This window comes from Cupressus sempervirens, chromosome 2, assembly GCF_028749045.1.
Source record: "Cupressus sempervirens isolate cs-2001-9-10 chromosome 2, ASM2874904v1, whole genome shotgun sequence".
Classification (NCBI taxonomy): Eukaryota; Viridiplantae; Streptophyta; class Pinopsida; order Cupressales; family Cupressaceae; genus Cupressus; species Cupressus sempervirens.
The window spans coordinates 47111696-47132029 of NC_143119.1; the positions used below are offsets into that span (position 1 = coordinate 47111696).

General features: G+C 35.1%; 1 protein-coding gene across 1 annotated transcript; it reads left to right on the forward strand.

The window, feature by feature from the left end:
• The first annotated feature begins 5351 nt into the window (after window positions 1–5351).
• On the forward strand, window positions 5352–14692 carry LOC149570999 (uncharacterized). The gene is made up of 14 exons (XM_089812557.1): window positions 5352–6102; window positions 8616–9261; window positions 9515–9792; window positions 9882–10077; window positions 10187–10212; window positions 10350–10759; window positions 10882–10971; window positions 11088–11286; window positions 11384–11488; window positions 11612–11863; window positions 11991–12200; window positions 12373–12612; window positions 12718–12856; window positions 13080–14692. Exons 1-14 carry the CDS (start codon window positions 5566–5568, stop codon window positions 14516–14518), a joined length of 4767 nt encoding a protein of 1588 aa, XP_089668683.1. The 5' UTR covers window positions 5352–5565; the 3' UTR covers window positions 14519–14692.
• Window positions 14693–20334: the final 5642 nt, after the last annotated feature.

The window sequence follows — 20334 nt, forward strand, 5'->3', positions numbered from 1 at the left end:
GAGTAAGCAGTGCATACCGAGTGATACAAATATCGAGTCAAAGTATAGAGAACAATATATGCCGAGCATCATAGACTTCAAGTGTCGAGCAACAAAGTTTTGTTATAGTTGTTTGTAATGGCACAAACAACTATGTAAACCATTCTTGAGTTGACTTAAGGATTGAATTATGATATTCGAAGATAAGGATGAATCCTAATTTGGAATCCCAATGCATTACATGTAGCCAATCAGAAAAAGGGAAGGTTTAAGTGGCAAAATGGATGAATCACAATTGTTGATTCATACCTAATCCTAAGTTACCAAAGTCTTCTTAAGGAGGACAAACCTTAAACTATCTATGATGTAAAGAAGGTGTCCAAAGGAGTGAAGAGATAATTTTGCATGCGCAAATAGAGGATTCATGGTGGCTAAGGAGTTATGGTTTGAGATTGCATTGCAAAATCAGTTAAAGGAGAATAGAGGAAAGAAGATAGCATACAAAAATGAGACATATAATCAAAAGGATCAAGAATACATCAATATGGAGGTGATGTCATCAGGCAATCAAGTGTTAACCACAAGATCATTATTGAATCATTCTAGCAGGGTAAGACCTAACAGTCTTTGTAAGCCTTTGACAGGGCAGACCTTTCACAGGGTAGATCATGTCTCGTGATCAAAACATTGTAACCTTCATTGGATACACTTATTACTATAGTAGTGAAGATTTTTGGGTGTCATCCCCACCCCAATTTTACCTTATTGGAGGGTTTTTGGGTAATCATATTTGGTGTCATACATGTGTGAATTTTTACTCCAGATGAAACAAATAAAGGAATTTAAACTCCAAATGAATATAAAAGGCATGAAGGAAGACAAGGATGAAGAAGTAGTTAGTCCTTTTTATATAACTCAAGTCGAAGCCTTCCCTTTTCCATAAATAGATTGGGATTCTCTCGAGGAGAATGACTTGCAAGCCAGGACTGACCTAGTCATTATGAGGACTAAGAACTAGTTAAAAGAGAATAGGAAGTCTAAGTCAAGAGATGTAGAGAAAGCTCCACAAGAAACCCTCATCAACTCTAGTTTACTTCTGCCTATTCATAATACTAACAAAGGTGTCAGCTTTTCCTCTGTAGGTATTTTGAACCTTGAAGTTGAGGTTGAACCTAAGGTTCAAGGTTCAGTTCAACCTTCAAGACCAACAAGGTGGACTCGCTCTCACACTAAGAGAGAAAAGGCCCAAAGGGCTATTAAGGAAGATATTAGTATAGATCCAATTGAAGTCAAAGTTGTAGTTGAATTTTGAGAGAGAGAGAGAGTGTGTGTACAAGAATCCATGGATCAAGGTGATCAACAACCATCAAGAGATATCAATGCCCCATGTTCAATGATTACTAGTTTTCTCCCCCTATTTTATAAACCCCTCCGCCCAAAGGTACTCCCTTAGCACCAAATTGGTTTGATTTACTAATAAACAAGAAAAGGGGCTTAGTGTGCGTAAACATTTCAATGGAGGACATGGTTAGGGAGCATTTGGGAAAAATGCCCAATATTAAAAAGTCAAAGATAGAAACCATACTAGGGGTTGATGAACAACCATGAGACTAAGTTGCCAATGTGTTCAAACCATTTGAAGATAAGACTTTAGACAACATCACACCACATGATTACACTATAAAGAAAAAGGTTCTTAGGCCGGTTTCAAGAGCTGTGGATATGAAAATATTGGATGCAAGACATGCCAAGGTCACCTGTCACATCTAGAAGGACCGAAAGGAAAAGAAAGAGTTGAAAAAATCTATCTACCTACTAGTAGAATTCATCCATTATCCACATAATGCAAAACCCAAAAGTCAATCTCAAGCTTTCTCCATGATCGATGTGACTTCTCTAGCTAGCCAACAATTCATTGCCAAGTGAAAAGAGATAGGTCAGTCTCTCAAGCATTTGAAAAATGGCTTGAATCTGTTGTCTCCTATGAAATTAACTACATCACCCGCTTAGCTGAGACAAAAGTGAAAGATGAACAAATGATGACTAGTTTGGGAATAAAGCTTGGGGCTTGGGTTGAAGAAAAGGAGAAATGGGAGGATGTCGTGGTTCATATCATCGAAGTCCAAAAGTATGGGGTAGATAAGTTTCTAATGGAAAAATAGAACTCTGATATTAATGTAGACTTTTTATATGTTTCTAGGACTAATCTAGAATGGAGAAATATGGTCATCGAGCAATGCTTAGAGGAGTCTTCAAAGTTAGTTAAAGAACTTGACTACTTGAAGGAAATCCTTGATAAAGATGTGAAATGTATCAATGTCGAGATTTTAGGCAGTAAGGATCAATCTAATAAGAGTTTGAAAGAGATAGAAGTGGCCTATCAAGATAAGCTATGAGCTCTTAAAGACACCAAAGAGGTATCCACAGCGAACTTCACCATCATTGCTCTAACAAATTCAATGATCATAATCAGTAATGATCATTTGATTATGCAAATTAAGAAGCTAAAGCATGCTCGTAGGGTCATCACCATCTGGCAGTTGAGAATAGAACAACTAGGAAATTCGCAACATAAAGAGATCATGGATTTTGAAGTCACCTACAAGGATGGAAAGATGCTGGAGGAAACACAACTTTTGGACAAGGATAGCGAGGAAATCCAGTTAGCACTACAACTACTTAGCTTAGGACTAAGGCTTTGTTCGTTCAAGAATTTCAGTTTCTTAAGTTCATTTCTTTTTAGTTCTGGGCTTAGCTTTATCAACTCCAGTTGGAGTTAGTTTTATAACTATTTTTATAAGCCTTGCATGACTATATATTGGCAGACTTTTAATGTTTTTGGTTATGATACTCAGGTGATTTTTCTATAGGAACTTAAGTTGTTAAAGCAAGTTCAAACCGAATCGTTTTGGTGGTGCCATTTATTGGGATGAAGAAATAGAAACACAAATCTTTTTGTTTCTTGCGATATGCCATTTGTCATTTAAGATCATATGGTTTTGGTAATCTCGATTCATTTCATAAGGAATGCTTTCTTGGTTATGATTAATGATAGTGTGCTTTGTTCTATAAATGGTTCTTAATTTATCTTGTCCAACTGATTCGATCACCTCTTGTTCAAATTCATATTATACATTGATTAAGTCTTTTGTCTTAGTATTGAACCAACAACAATTTTGTAATACTTTTGGATAAGAGATGGAAAAGTGTTTTTAAAGCCTTAGTTATTTCTGGTTAAAAGATCTCACCAATTCAATTCTTTTGAAATAAAGGAAATTATTGTTCATCATTTAAGGAGGAAGTTGTGCCTCAAAACTCAGGGAGTTCAATCAAGAGAACTCAATTGTGGTGAAAGTTTTTCTTATTAATAATTTTTCATATTCCATTGTAAGAAGGAAAAATTGTTCACTAACATGATATAACGTGTAATCTGATATCTTAAGGATGTCCTATATTATTATTGTAAATTGGGAAAGCCTCAAGGACAAATCAATAATTTATTCTAGGGCTTGTTATAAAGGAAAGGTCATTTTCTTATGGATAGGTATCCATTGCGGATTTCGTAATCACTGAGATCATATTGTGATATGCAAGCTTGAATGCGAATATCTTTTGGATTAGAGCAGAGATTGGTGCAGTTGAGGGAAAGTGAACTTACAAGGAACTATATTTGGCAAGATAAGTTGTTGTTGGACAATTATTGTTGGATAGTTGTTGATGTACACTTGTATTATTCAGTGAGGAGAGTACTAAAGCTATTTGGATAGTGGGCCCATCTGTCTTCCCTTCAACTCCTAATAGGGTTGGAATCTCCTAATAGAGATTCAAAGTCTCCTAACATGGACTAAGCTGCATTGATTGTATTACATTGACTCCTAATAGGGTCCATCCTTTCACAAGGAACTTTAATATTAGTACATCATCTTGTGGGCATCATTCCCACCAGTGTTTTCCCTTTGATCAAGGGTTTCCCTAGTTTAAAAAATATGGTGTTATTGTGTATGGTTATCTTTCTATAGTTGTTGCATCTATTGTTTACATGTTTTAGAATTAAAGAAGATATTGAGAATTATTTTAATTGCATAATTGATTCACCCCCCTCTCAATTATCTTGGTAGGCTTTACTTTCTCACAATACCATCCATGGTGATAATGCATGACATTGTCTTCCTAAAATTAATTGCATACTTTGGATTTCTCACTCGGATTTTTTCTTTCCATAGTGTAACTTAATAAGGAAAGGAAAAAGCTTTGAAAATTGACTCTTTCAATTTACTCCAACAACTTAAGAAGAAGAAGAAGAAGAAGCAGGAGGAGGAGGTGAAGAAAAAAAGAGGAGAAGAGTGAGCCAAAGTGAATGAATAGGGAGGTAAGAAGAAAAAAAGGATTGAGACCATATTAAGAAAATATGGGAAACCTCTCCAATTTTGTCACCACAAACAATTAAGAGATGATAGATGAGTGTAAGATAAACAAACCAATCTATCCATGTTATGCAAAATCAAAACGCTACAAAACACTTAAAAGTGAGTCCTAAATGCATTGCCTAAGTGTCACTAAATAAAAAAACATTATACACCAAAACAACTTATGTAAAGAAAGATAAAATGGAGATATAACAGAAATTAACAAATAGAAAGACTTTCAAATATCGTTGACAAGTACAAATGAGATCAAATTGTTGTTCCTCAAATTTTACTTCATATGATTTCTATTACAAAATCCCAATGACATACAATAGACAGATCTAATTTTGTATATGTTCCACTATCACTTCTTTGGTGAAATGCTAGTAGCTTTTTGATCAATAGTCCCTTTCTATTAATAAAATAATATACTACTCAACAAATTTCCACTACAATATATCAAAGCCAAAGACTTACACAAGAAATCCTCCAAATTAAAGGATATCCTTGAAAATCCCAAAAAAAATGTCGAAGAGTGGTTTAATATCTTCTAAATTTGTTTGAAGTTGTTAAAGTTCATTTTTAGCTGCTTCATATGAGATTTTGCAAAGATGAGTGGTAGAAATAGAAGGACACTATGTGAAAGGTTGCATTGCATACAAGAACATTTGTAACAAAGGACACTTTATAGGGAACTAACATAAAAGAACTTTTCGAAGGGGCAAGATTGCACAAAGGGCAATCTTGCTTATGCAGATTCACAACAAAAGAGACAACCTAAAGATAACATAGTAATTTAACTAAGAGTTCTTTTAATTGTAGACATCATTAAAAACTTTCATTTCATTTCATAATCGCTTTCTTATATTTATAATTAAGGTAATGAGTTAACTTTATTGAGCCACTCTTCCCCATTTTAACACACCCGGGCTTAAATTTTACACTTCCTCTCGCAGGCACCACCAGTACATTTTTGTGAGAATTTTTTAGTCAAGGTCAAATTGGAGTTTGAATAAAATAGAAAAACCAATTCCATAGAAATTCGCACTAATTTTTTTGAAATCTAAAATTAAAATTTATGCGGGATATCCCCGAGGGCTGAGAGCTACCCGGCGCATATATACTACTTTCTCCCGCAGCCTGTTCATCCTAGCTTGAATTTTGATCAACTGTGCCTAACATGCAAGCATTGGCGTCATCTGATGCCATGGAAGAAGTTGCTGAAGCTGATTTGGAGTTGATAAATTCCATTGCAAGTGATGAAGAAATTCTTAGCGTAATATTAGCCTGGATTCAATCTCATCCACCGATTGCATCTGCATCCTCTTCTGTTTCTAAGGCCATTGAAGATAAGCTCAATGCCACCTCTGTTTCTTCTTTTGCAGTCTCATTTTTGAATTACATAAGGTCCCAAGCATTCCCTTTTCTACAGCCTGCTACAGATCTGTCGGACCCAAGTTTGACTTCGTCTAAACCAGAGGAAATTTTAGTGGAACAATTTCCCAGAGAGCAGAAGAAGACTAATCTCAATTTTGGAGATAAAATAAAGGTTTTGCAAGCAAGGACAAATGGAAGAGGGAGATCTGCTATGAATTCTACTATCAAGGCCAGTGTTGTGTCTCCGCCTGAAGTTAAGTATGAAGACGAGTATCCAGCACTTGGTTCTATTCCTTCCAAAGAAGCTAAGAAAAAGGGAAATCTCAATGCACCAAAGCAGGTAGGTGATAATGGTGTTTTTGAGTTCGATAGATTGTTTTGGTTTAGTTTGAGGTTTTGCGTCACCATTAAAATTATGTGGAGTATTCTTGGCCCACAATTTACTTTCTCAAGGTTTGTACGCATGGGCCACGCTGAAATGTACCCTATAATTATTTGCCTAAAACCTCGCCACATGTCAGGGGTGCCTGCCTTATTCTGGCTACAAAAATTTGATCTCGTATCATGCTCATTCACGAATACTATTCCCTATTAATTAGGTCAATATTCCACGGACTATCATACGTTAAGACAATCTGATTTTTTTCGTCCTGTGCTTCTGGCTCATATCTGATTTCTAAGGTGTTTCGTATGTTGAAGGCTTAACATGAATATAAAAGTAAGGGTAATGTTTCAGGTCACTTGATGTCATGGCCTGCGTTGGTGGCAATATGTGAACTATGATGTACAAGAATTCCCATCTATCATCCTACCACTATCCCTTGAAATGTTTCATACATCGAACGATAACATATTTTTTAACATTTGTTATCTGTTTCTCGGTCATGTTTCGTTTCTCAGGCGTTTCCCATTTTCAAGGCTTAATATAAAGGAAATGATAGTTTTATTAAATGTCACCTGATTTTTGGGATGCCTTATTATCATGGCAAGGTTTGAACTTCATCGTGCTCATACAAGAATCCTTACTACACTAAGTTATTAGCCCGTGGAATGTTTCATACATTTACTAAGAACATGTTTTTAACTGGCAATCTGCTTCTTGAAAATGTTCAATTCCTGAGTGTTCCCAGTTTTGAGGCCTGATATGAAGGTAAGGGGCGAAGGGTAAATGTTGTTTTAAGGTCACTATCAAGCTGAGATACCAATTTGTTGTATGAGAGCACATCATAGAAGTTCTGTACAACGGGATTGTTTTTTCATTTTAACTTTAATCTTATTCCTTGTTAAACAAGGAACCCAACCCTAACCTCTGAAGTCTACCGTGGAATATGCATGCATTCACCATTAGGTCAGCTCAGTTATACCATACAAACGGAGAATTTTTAAAAATGAATAGGTTCTCTATTTGGACAAGTTTTGCTTCCTTCCGGTGTCTTATATCCCACATTTGCATTAACACAGGAAGGATGCCCGATCGAACATCAAATTGGCAATCATCAATGTTGCTGCTAGACGTATCTTTTTTACTCTCTACTATAGATATCAGGTTAAGTTATGTGGAATGTTTAACAATGCCAACACCTAACTCGAACCATTCAATGTTCGATTGAGTTATGAGTTGCCTTATTATGGCAAGGGCAATTTAAACATGGGTCATTCTCTTACATGTCTCTCTCTAGCATTACATCACACCACATCCTCTTCTACACAATTTGTTGTAATCTAACCTCACTGCATCCAAATGAAGCCACTGACATGCCAAACTAGAGGTTGAAAGGAATGTGATATAATTCTATAATCTATATGTAATATCTACCTCTGTCACACTCCAGCATTGCGTCACACCACAGCTCCCTCTACACAATTCATTGTAACCTAACTTCACTGTATCCAAATGAAGCCATGGGCATGCCAAAGTAGAGATTGAAAGGAAATGACATAGATATGCAATGTCTACCTCTGTCACATTTCAATATTTTGAGGCTTGCCTTTAAGCCAAAGAATTCTCGATGATTGCTTTATATCTGTCTTTAGTAATTTTCCTTGTTCACCTTAACTAAAAGGAATGGCCTGAATCTCCTCTAGCTCAGTTTTGCTGCTGGTAAGATGCGATAGTTTACATCTAGTAGAATGAACTTCATGTTATTGACATAGGAGAGGTCTGATAACTTCTTGAAAATTCCAAAGACAAGAAAACATTGTTCTTGTAGCAAACACACAACCTGCAAAAGCATCCAAACTATTTAATATCTTATCTGGGCTGTTTAGTTCTAGGAAGGTACCTCTGTGAATAGACACATTTTTCAAGTTAGCTTTCTCAGATCTATTCAAACTGTAAGGAAGTTCCTAGTGTTTTTACTCTCTCTGTCATTTGGATTATGATCTATAGACATACTACAGCTCTTAGAAAGAAAGCACAACTTACAAAATCATGTAACTATTTAATATTGTATTATGGGTTAGTTATTTGTGGTAGCTGTATGGACAATCATTTCTGCATGCTACATTTCACAGTTCCATACAAACTGAAAGATGGCCTTCCCACTATCTTACTTTCATACTATTTGGATCATGGCCCTGGAAAATATAAAATGTTTAGTATTTTACCCAAGATTCTGGTGCTATTTCTTTTTTTCGATCCTTTAATTTGAAAACTTCCAGCTTTTGGCGAATCCCATTGGAAGTCTAAAATATTTTTGCTTGCTTGTGGAATTTTGTTAAGGGAAGTCGAAATGTCTGGTCCTTCTAGTAAAATTTGGTTAACTAATCATAAACTTGTTTGCGCATATGTACAGTCTAAATTTTTTGGGTTCTACTTGTTAATCCTAAATTTCAATTATTTTTTCCTGGCAGGCACGGCGAGTGAATCCTACACCATCAGCAATGCTTGCTGTGGACAGTTCTTTTGTTCTTGCTAATATACAGCCATCTAAGGAATCAGAACTTGATACCAATAAAGATTTAGCAGTGCGCAAGTCCCTTAAAGTTGATATGGATGTGCTCATGGACCGTTGCAGTCAAACTAGGAATCGCAGGCACCCAGATAGAGAGGGTCCAACTGAGGATATCAAAGCACAGAAGGCTTCACATTTGACAAGGCCAATGGATTCTTCCCAAACCAACATCATTATTAATTCAAATTCTAAGGTCAAGGACCGTTTGCCACAGTTTTCTGTTTCTGATGAAGAATCTCTGTTGTATTCAGAAGTTCCTTGTATGGACCCCAGCCTACATTCAAAGATGTTTTGTAGCAAGCTTAAGAGGTTTGCAGAAGTGCATGCAAAGCTTATCATGAATAAGATGGTCCCCTCTTTGATTGGGGAGCTCTACTTTCTACTGCAGCTTCTGAGTTTGGGGGGTGTCTGTAGTGAAGGGCATGATAAGCTCACCACCATTCAAGAGAAGCCAGATATAGCTGGAAATTGTTTCAAAGATGAAAAGAGTTGTTCATTTTATGCCTGCAAGACACTTGAGCAAGCAGCAAAACTCCTAGATTGTGGTATAATAAACTAATGGGCCATGCAGTGTTATCCCAAACATTGATGTTCAAAAAATAAGACAGTTAAATCTAAAAGCAGACACACACAAATACGGACCATGGAAATATTGTATCTTTGGGAATTTGCATGTTACAATTCTAACAAAACTTTTTATCGGTGTCTAATAACCTAATTGTTTTATTTGTCTAATTACATTGTATAGCTCTTTACTTTTGAGTTTTGTTGAAAGTTTGTATTCATTTTCTTTTGTAGTTGGAGAGCAACTCCTTGCTACTCTTATTGAGCAACCTGCGATTTTGTGTTTTTCACCATCTTTACTTCCCCGATTAAGGGGTGCTCTAGCAGAACATCAATCTGCAGCATTACGTTCTTTCAAGGCATACGAATCTGCATATGGAGCAAAATGTGCCTTACAGGAATCACCCAACAAATTGAGAGAGAAAAGAACACAAAAGCAACTGCCTATGGCCGTGCCTACATCCTCACCATTTCAAGCTGCTAGAGATTCTCGTAATAACTTCCGGACTATAGTAAGCAATTATTTGATGTTTGCAAGCTACAATATTTTTTTCGTTTTCCACATATGGCTTGACGATTCTCAAGTTGTATACTTGGACAGGCATTTCAACGAATATACAACAACCGGGAACAATGCAGGGATCATTTTTTTGAAATAATACGGGAGGCTGCCTCATCACAAAGTGCCTTTGGATTTGCCGCATTTGGCAAGGACAATGATGCCTACATAAAGCTACATGAAAGTGTGCAAAGTTTGTCAAAAACATTGATGGTTGAGAACTATCCCTGGTTTTCTGGTAAGTTAATGGAGTGTAGTGAGAAGGCTTTTGACATTCCAATCCTTCAATGGCGATTCATGCATTTTATAGCAGGGTCTAACATCTATTTTTGGTTTGAGCATTGCAGAACTCTTCATTGAGCAGTATTTGCAGGTAATAAGTATGAAGAAAATCTGTCCTTCAAAATTGTGTTTTTTTGTTTTCAAGTTAATATACAATACAAGAAAGATTTTTGAGTTTAGTTTTCTATTACTTGTCAATTTTCTGATCAGATGAATCTTGTCTCATAGGCATCTTCATATGGTGAAACAGACCCGGAAGTTACAGGTTTAGCACGACATAATGCTGCAAAGTTGCACAGGCTGCATGATCGTCTAACATCTGAATCTAGTAACCAGTCTCTGGTATTTTTGCCTCAAAGAGGATCTCAAGGGCCGGATGCTTCTGATAAATATCAGGTTCTTTTAACTGGTAATACTTGGAACAAAGCTAAGCTCTCCCAGTCTTCCAAGGTCCCTTTACCACAGGCAACCATCCAAAATTGGGAGGATGTTAATAGTAAGGCTTGTTTGTCTGAATTCTCAAAAGCATTTCCTCAGTCAACAAGGACATACATTTTGTTTCTTGAAGCAGCTGATAGTTATCGACTAAATAGCCAGTTGTTGTGCAGCATCAGATCAAAAATGCATAAATTAATAAAGTAATTTTTATCTACCTACACCTTGCTTACAATTTTGATGGTTTAAGTCTTCTGATTGCAGAATTAAGGTATCAATTTTCTGGATTCTATTGCAATAAGACTCACTACCAATTGAAATACAGGCTTCCACTTTACTCTCAGGATGTAGCAGATCTTGGGTCGAGTTTCACACAAAGAGTTCTTTCTCTAAAATCATTAGGCTGCTTGATGGGGTAGGCATTTGCAGTTTCTTGCTGCAAATTTAATGGAGCATTATTATAACTGTCTATTTTTTAGTTAAAGCCTCTGTAGTTCTGTTTCCTAAACCATTGATAATTGCTGTATTCAGATTCATTTTCTTTTATCCAGAGGCAGGATCATTGCCACCTATTCCTCCAGAGATAGGATGTGAGCTTTCTTGTTCAGAGTCAGATATATCTCAATGCCATCCTCCCATTGATTTATTGGAAGAGCTAGATAATGCCAGATCCCATGAATCTCTGTTGTTAGTATTACCCTGGATCCTTGATTTTCTAGGGATATTGAAGGTAAGGAACAGGGAATTATTTTTTTGATGGATTTTTTTAATAGCAATTGAGTTTGTAGCATTTTGTTGCTCACAATATTTTAAATTTTATATGGCAGGTTGTCCCAAGTCAGGCAAGACAGCCTTACTTTGGAAAAGTATTCTGTTCATTGAAGGCTCTGTATTCTTTACCAATGCTGGACCCATCCAATAGTGATTTTGGGGTAACATTCTTGCTTATTTCAGTGGCTTGATTCTAATAATTGTTTATTTTGTTAAAGCTCCAAGAAAGTGTCATTACAAATGTTCGACGGCTTAATATTGTTTTATGTGCTTTGGTTTTCCAGGTGAGTAGTGTTTGCATCCTTGCGGCATTGGATAGCTTCTTTGAAGATATGAGTATGCTAAATATTCATTGCAATTCTCCGAACAAAGCTATAATGCAAACAAATGAGACTGGTAAAAAACAATTGAAGGAGGACAACAGAATAAGCATCAAAGGTGAAAATCATCATAAAAGTGTAATTTGTGGTGGCATTGACAGAATGCTTGGTATAATTGATACCAGTTACATTCAAAATTGTTGCCCGCTTCTGATGGTGAGAAATTCCCCTAGACCTGTGACAATTTTTTACCAACAGCAGTATAAAGGGATGATTTTCAGAATACTTCAATGATTTCAATTTTAAATACATACATCTGTTGAAAAGGTTTTGTGCTTGTCAGGCTATGAAATCTGTTCTTGTAGTAGCCAAAGGACGGAAAATGCCACCAGCATGTGCTCAGACACAGCGTAATAATTACATTCGAAAAATCAAACCAATCCAAAATTTAAAGCAGAGCCAGTCTCATGCATATAACAACATGCTTGGTGAATCCATCATTGTGAAAAATGTAGTGGATAATGATAAGGATCAACTTAAACTTAAACTCCAGGTTTGTATCCCATAATCCATCTGGGTTTGTGAAGTTCAGTAATCTTTGTTTTATAAGCTTTATGTTCATGTCATCAGTGTTTGAGCTGAAATCTTGAACTCCTCTATGTTCATGATAGAATATAGACTTCATGATCAAACTAAACTCTAGAATTTCCAAATATTTGCTGCAGCATGTATTTCTTGAACAAAGACCTAATCTGCAGAGGCTAGTAGATTTTATAGTGGATACAAACACAGTTAATGCTGCACATGCAGCTTCCCTTAAGTGTGTACCACAAATTTTAGAAGATATGATGAACAAATTGCAAGTTGCCATAATGGATAGGTTCCCAAATCTCTCGGAACTACATAGTATTGAAGAGTTTGAGAATATGCTCAACGCAAGCAATTTTGAGGAAGCTACAGAACATGTAAGATTTTGGTTGAATCCCTTGGAAAGCATGGAATGCCTTTTTTAATTGACCAATTAATATTATTTTGTTACTTTCTTTGCACTCGCTACTTTTCTTTCACAGATAGTCAACACTGCTATTCAAGAGGTTTTCCCGACAGCTACTGACTATGCAAAACAATACTCTGCTGATAGAACAGTGGAAGCTTTATCTGCTTTAGCTGCACCTGATGAATCTCCATATGTTTTGAGTGTTGCCGGTGGTAGGTTTTAATCCCGTTTTTATTATTTATTTCATTCACGTTTCCCCTTTTCTTTCTTGAAGCCTACATAGTACAAATATGACAAATGTTTTTTGTATTTGAAAAATGATCTCATATAATATGTAATGATTTGGATGTTTGTAATTTTACATATGTGTGCTTTGATCGAGGCAATATTGTGCTGAAGTCTTTTAATTCATTTCCTTGCCAACGACTTTTTCAGGTATTGCTTCTGAGGCAGCTGCTATTGCGGTTAATAAAAAAACTCTTGCTAATGTTTCCAGTGAGATCAGAAAGAGAACAACTAAAGCAATTGATGATTGGCGGAAAAGGATTCAAAAGCAGATGAAGGATAAAAAACTTTTGGAAAGAGAGGAAACCAATGTTTTGACTTCAAGATGTATGAATATTGTCCCTGACTTTAGAGAGAAGGATGCAACTTGTAACTCATCCAACAGTATGATTTCTGTGCAAAATGACCCTTCAGGTATTAAAGAAAAGAATATTTGTGGTTTGGAACAGACAGAGAGAGATTCTAAGCAAAATCGCTTTTCAGTTGATGGGGTAGATTTCTTTCGCTTACAACATACAGAATTGAACATGAATTATATGGCTTTAAAGTCTGAGAAGATTGCTCACTCTAGCCATAAAGTGTCAGATTGCTGCTCACAGGGCACACTTTTAGATGGAGCAAGAAATTCACTGAGGTTGCATTTGGCATCTCTGTGTGTTCTTATTGAAAGCATCCTGGCCAAATCAGAGAAGGGGCTTCCATGGGGAGGTTTTGATGCTATTGTTTTTGAACCTGATCAAACATTCAATAATACCTTGCTGGATGAAGAAAAATCTGATGCACATAGGATTGAAAATGGCTTGGTTCGTCGTTCTATTGCGCTTGCTGCCTATTGGTGCCTTATACTTCCATCGGCAGCATTTGGCTTCCCTTCTGGGAAATTGGCAGAATGCTCTTCTAGTATAGCACAAAGCACTGATATTGGAGAAGACTTAATTCCATTCCTGGAGTTGGACATGTCTAAAACTTGTGACATGACTTTAGAATGTCAAAAAGAAACAGTTAAGTTAAACAAGGCAGGTTGTGATCAACACATAGAGAATGGATCTGTTGAATCTGGCTGTGGAGTTGATGAACAGTTCACCACAGGAAGCTGTGATTCTTTAAGTCAATCTGAGTTTGATCTTCAAAGGAAGAATAATGAGGATTGTCCCATGAAGCACCTTGTATTCATGTGGAAATCTTTAATTAAAACAGGAGTATGCAAACTAGAGACAGTTATTTCAGAATTCTTATCTCCTTGGAGATGGCAGTTAGCTTTGCACAAAAAACCTTGGGATGGTGCACCTTCATGGTTTGGAGCTGCAGCACATGGCATATCCAATACCATGATTGATATTGCTGAGATTGTGCCAGAGAAAACAAATGCATTGAAGCTTTTGTTAGACTCATTCGGGGGCATAAATGGAAGTAGTTTTTGTAAACTTCAGAGTTCACATGAAGAAATGTGCCGAGAGAAAAGGGAGTGCCCTTCAATAGAAGCAAAAAGACTTACTGAGTGTATTTCCACAGAATTGACGAAGAGGTTGAAATCAATTAAATGCAGTTCTCAATTAGGTGAAGGTGCAGGCCAGCAAGATCCCCTGTAAATCACTCTATTACAATGTATCTGATGTGCATTATGTTCTTTTTGTAATATCTTGATTTCTTGGGATATTTAGTCTATCAAATAGGGCTTATCATGATATGGCTTCATCATCATAATCGTGATGAAAAAAGGTTATGCTTTCCCATAAAAAAAATTTGAGTGTTACAGTGGTTTATATTCAAGTCATCTGAAGGATATTCTCTAGCATAGAATTTCCTATCATCACGTAATATTAAATAATCTAAGATACAAGAAATAAATGAGGTATGTAATTCCATTATCAACTAAAACTTTATAGAAAATCACCTAAGACTTGAGGGCCCAACTAGCATAGAATTTCCTATCATCATATATCTCTATCGTTAAGTGCATATAATAGAATTTCCTCCTCAATAGTCCACTTGAAACCCTCACCAACAATGTCACATGCAACCTTTCAGCTTCTGTTTTGCGTTGTCTATGTTTGTTAGTGCAACCACAATTTGCCTTTGCCTCTATGGATTTCATTGGAAAGATGGAGAGAAGTTCAGTGCAAGCCAGAAAACCAGCCTGAACCGGGGTTTGAAAATCTATATTCATGACTACAAGAATACCTCGACCAAATCCACACACTAAGTCACAAATATAAACCAAAATAATGCAAAATCCGAAAATCGAAAAGAAATTAAAAAAACCCATCTTTAAAACAACTAATAGATGGTCAAATTAGATGCAATAATGTGCTGACACAAATCCCTGTTATTTAAAACGCTCCAAATTTATTTAATTTAAAATAAGCCCACGAGTTGAACTACACATGAAACACAAGTTATCAAACATTTCCACTATTACTAGAGGAATAGATAGAGCACATTGATTTGCCACGTAGAGAAAAATATCTCTTATAATGAACGAAAATAATCTTCCAGCTCTGCCAAAGCCATGTTAGTATCAAGGGTTAATCCTATGTTTAGTCCGAAACTACAGACATAAACAAACACAAAATTAGAACAAATTTCCAACTATTTCAATGCATGGCCACCACCGTTCTACTGTCCTTACAATTGCCTCATTCCTCGTGGGAACCCCCACTAATCTATGCAGCTAATGCCGTAGTTGTCGGTCCCATGCTCGCTTGCAGGATTAGTGGGCCATTGCTGAGGAGAGCTTTCAACAGGAGAATATTAATGAGGGTGAGATTTAGCAGAATAATGACCATATTTCATTACAAGTCCAACATATAAGATTATGTTATCTTTAAGTTCTCTTTATAAGCCTGGCAAGTCCTTCAATCTTCTTTGCTTCTTCAACTTTAGTTCGACTCTTACTAGTATAATTTTCACTTGTACTTGCACTCCTTGTCAATATAGGTCAAACATTCAATGCACTGAAAACAGTTTCAACATTAGACAATTCTCCACTCTGTCTCATCCACATCTTTACTAATTTTAATCTTCCAAGAAGAGTCTCTATTGTAAATTTTCGTAATAAGGGAATAACTTGTTCAATCATTTGTGTTGTTCATTTGTATGTTGGGGTCAAAGTCTTCAATATCTTCCATATAACTTCATCTTCAGATTTGTTTCCTCCACAAGTCTTAATTCTTTCAACAATTTATGCTATTCCACCAAAATAACTTTTTATTGATTCATCTTCCATCATTTTAGCATCTTGATATAGGCATATCCAATTTTGTACTCTAACCTTCTAAGTAGGGTTATCACCTTCAAATGTAACTTGCAAGGCGTTCCAAATTTCATGAGCAAGTCTTAAAGATTTTACCTAGTGAATTTAGTTTCAGAAAGAGCTGATAATAGTGCTTCTCTTGCAAGCATATTGAACAAGAAAACATCTTTCTGAGTTTCACACAACCTTCAAGCTTGTCTTCTTCAATCACATCCTTTTTACTTTTAGTGATTAACCAATAACCCAGACCCATGTATAATGAATGTTTCTTCATCTTTTCCTTCCAATTGTCATAGTTAACTCCATCAAACTTCAAACTTTCTTTCCTGAAATGACTCACCATAGATCTCCTTAAGGTGTTAAGCTTTTCCTTCAAGGACCCGATGCTCTGAGACTAATTGTTAGAAAGTAAAGTCCACCAAGATTACTTGGGGGAGGGGTGAATAAGTTATGCAATTAGAATGACACTCAATATTCTTATTTATTCCAAAACATGTAAATAGTAGACATAACAAGCATAGAAAGATAACCGTACACAATAGCAATAGATCTGTTAACTAGGAAAACCCTTGATCAAAGGGAAAACCCAAGTGGGGATGGTACCCACAAAATGATGTTCTATAAAAGTTCCTTGTGAAAGGATGGACCTTGTTAGGAGTCAATGAAATGCGATCAATACACGAGTCCCTATTAGGAGACTTTGAATCTCTATTAGGAGTTGTGCCAACCCTTTAAGAGTTGATCAGGAAGATAGATGGACCCATTGTCCAAACAACTTCAATACTATCCTCACTGAATAATACAATGGTACATCAAAAGTGTCCAATAACAACTTCTTTGCTAGATATAGTTCCTTGTCAACTCACCATGCCTCAATTGCACCAACCACTTCTCTAATCCAAAATATATTTCCATATAGGTTCACAGAATACAATGTCTCACTGATTACAAAATATCCGCACTGGATGATTTCAACCAAGGAAATCATCTTTCCTTTATACCAAGCTTTAAAAAAAATTATTGAGTTGGCTTGAAGCTTTCCTAATTTACAATGATAATATAGGACCAACTTAAGATATTACATTTACATGTTACATTACAATAAGGTATCATTTCACAATTACACACAAACTGTCGACCTACGGTATTCATAACCCTTCATGCACTGATCATTTGGATGTGCGTGATTAACCAAAACATCTTCATCATGTCTTGTACATCTGTCCAAGTCCACATAAGCGGGTTCAATCTCTGTTAGGGTATACAATCTAAACAACAATAACTGCTACCCATAAACTCTATCTGAATGCTGCCTCCATCACAACTATTTCCAGTCTTCATATTTTCATACATGGCATTAACTATAGTATCTATATGCTCTCTAGAACATAATCCCAACTAAGTATAAACTTTGCATTCTTCAAACCACGTGAAGCCAAACTTAGTATGTTGCTTTGCCGATCTTCACATAATAACTAGTATGCTAACATCAATGACAAACTCTGTCATGAATGCAACGCACAATCTCTGAATCATGTCACCACCATTGCTAGGATAATCTCTCGTAAGAATATCATCAACATTCATGCTTAACAAATCTCACACATTTGTGGAATGTTATAACAACTACCACCACTTAAAGTGAGATTTCTCCTATACAATGTGTCAATATAGGTGCAAACTCTTACGTGTCTCATATGTAAACTATTATGCAATGCATTATTCTCAGTAAGCTTAAAGAAAATGTAATTAGTGAATATTTAATTACTCCGACACCATGGTTTCACTCCCCACCATTTTTAGTGAAGGACGTCTAGAATTTTAGTGAAAGACATAGAATGATTTAATATCATTCTTATTTGCAATTTGTGTAAGCGAGTTACAATGGAGTTGACTCAAGTATTGGAGAATGACTTTAATCTCACAGATTTCACCCTTGGATCAACATTCTATAGGTTTTCTCTTTGCTATATGGTCTGACAATAGGTATCTTCCTTTTCAATATTGTTTTCTATTTATGTGTTAAAATGTAGCTTCTATCAAATTGAAGATTACACGTTGTATGTGTGTGTAATCTTCAATTTGATAGAAGCTACATTTTAACACATAAATAGAAAACAAAATTGAAAAGGAAGATACCTATTGTCAGACCATATAGCAAAGAGAAAACCTATAGAATGTTGATCCAAGGGTGAAATCTGTGAGATTAAAGTCATTCTCCAAATATATATATATATATATATATATATATATGTATATATATATATGTATATATATATATATATATATATATATATATATATATATATATATATATATATATATATATGTATATATATATATATATATGTATGTATATATATATGTATATATATGTATGTGTATATGTATATGTATATATATACATATATATATACATATATATATATATACATATATATATATGTATATATATACATATATGTATATATGTACATATATGTATATATATATATATATATATGTACATATATATACATATATGTATATATGTACATATATGTATATATGTACATATATGTATATATATATATATGTACATATATGTATATATATACATATATACATATATGTATATATATACATATATGTATATATATACATATATATATATACATATATGTATATATGTACATATATATATATACATATATATATATATATGTATATATATATATATACATACATATATATATACATACATATATATATATATATATATATATAGAGAGAGAGAGAGAGAGAGAGAGAGAGAGTTATAACAAATGACTAAATCAAATCAAAGTTAATTGTATCAAGATTGCATTCATATATGCGTCCATTTGGCAGATGTGCAATTAGTTAATAACATGTTATAAGAGCATGTATTAAAATCCATGTAGGGACATGGCTTTACGTGGACTTGACTCCACATAGAGTCATGTCCCTATGAGGACTTAACTCCTCAAACCATACTTATATGCAGTCATTTTTTGGCAGAAGATATAATTACAATACAATCTTCATGTCTACAACAACAATCAAAGTTAGAATTAATTAAAGTTACAGTTATATCATTGGTGCAATAACATATCACTCACTCATTTATGTATATAAATTTAGTCTATCCACATCAGACTTTAGACAAGTATTTTCAGGGAATATTTATATAAATAAATATTTCTCTCTATCAGATATCCTAAAATATTCACATGGTATCAGAGCCTAACTGATAGAGAAAAACATTCAGTTCAATTAGATTTTAGATTCATTAAATTATCTCAAATCTACAACTATGGTGAATCATGTAAGACTAGAAGATAGACTTGATCATGCCTCCAACTTTGCACCATGGAAAACACAAATAATGATTATCCTTCGAGAAATTGAATAAGAAGGATATGTAGAAGAAAATACACCAATACGTGAAAGTGATCCTGACAAAATGATACGAAGAAGACATAATAATAAAGCTATGAAGATCGCTATAGATTATGTCCAAGATCATATACTCCCATCAATATCAAGTCTCAAAACAACATATGAGATGTTCACCACTAATAAAAATACTTTCAAAATTAATAATACCAGTAGACTGCTAACATTGAAGCAACAAGTACTATACATCAAAATGAACAATGGAGAGGTTGCAGAATTAAAAGACTTTCCTAACTCCACTGGATGAGTGAGTCCCTTTGTGCTTCACCTTGAGGGATAATTATCATTAGGGTGTTTCAATTCTTCACTCTTCCTTAGTTGATTCAATTGGAAACTTCATCAAATGACCTTCACTAGTGCTGCAGGGGGTGTGTCCATCACTAAACCACTTTCTTGACTCCCAAATAATTCCATTTGAACAAGGCATCTAGGGTTTTCCTATCGAGTTTAGGATTTGCTTTGGTTTTGGCCTAATAGGCCTAATTGGTCAATTAGCCCTAGTCAATGGGTTTTTCCCAATTCTTTTATTAAAACTTCTAAACAACCTCAAAAAAAAACTAGATATTCGGATACCCTTTTTAGAAAAATTGAATATTTTGGTGGTCTTAGGTTCCTAAGTCATTTGTACAATGGGTTCCTAAAATGTAGGGCTAATAGGGCTAAAATTGTGTTGATTCTTGATTTCTACTTGGAAAT

Bases quoted from the DNA above. Each gene is read 5' to 3' on its own strand.
- LOC149570999 (XM_089812557.1), top strand. From the start codon at position 5,566: ATGCAAGCATTGGCGTCATCTGATGCCATGGAAGAAGTTGCTGAAGCT. The intron at 6,103-8,615 runs GTAGGTGATAAT...TTTTCCTGGCAG, and splicing joins ATCTCAATGCACCAAAGCAG to GCACGGCGAGTGAATCCTAC. The intron at 10,972-11,087 runs GTAGGCATTTGC...TGCTGTATTCAG, and splicing joins TCATTAGGCTGCTTGATGGG to ATTCATTTTCTTTTATCCAG.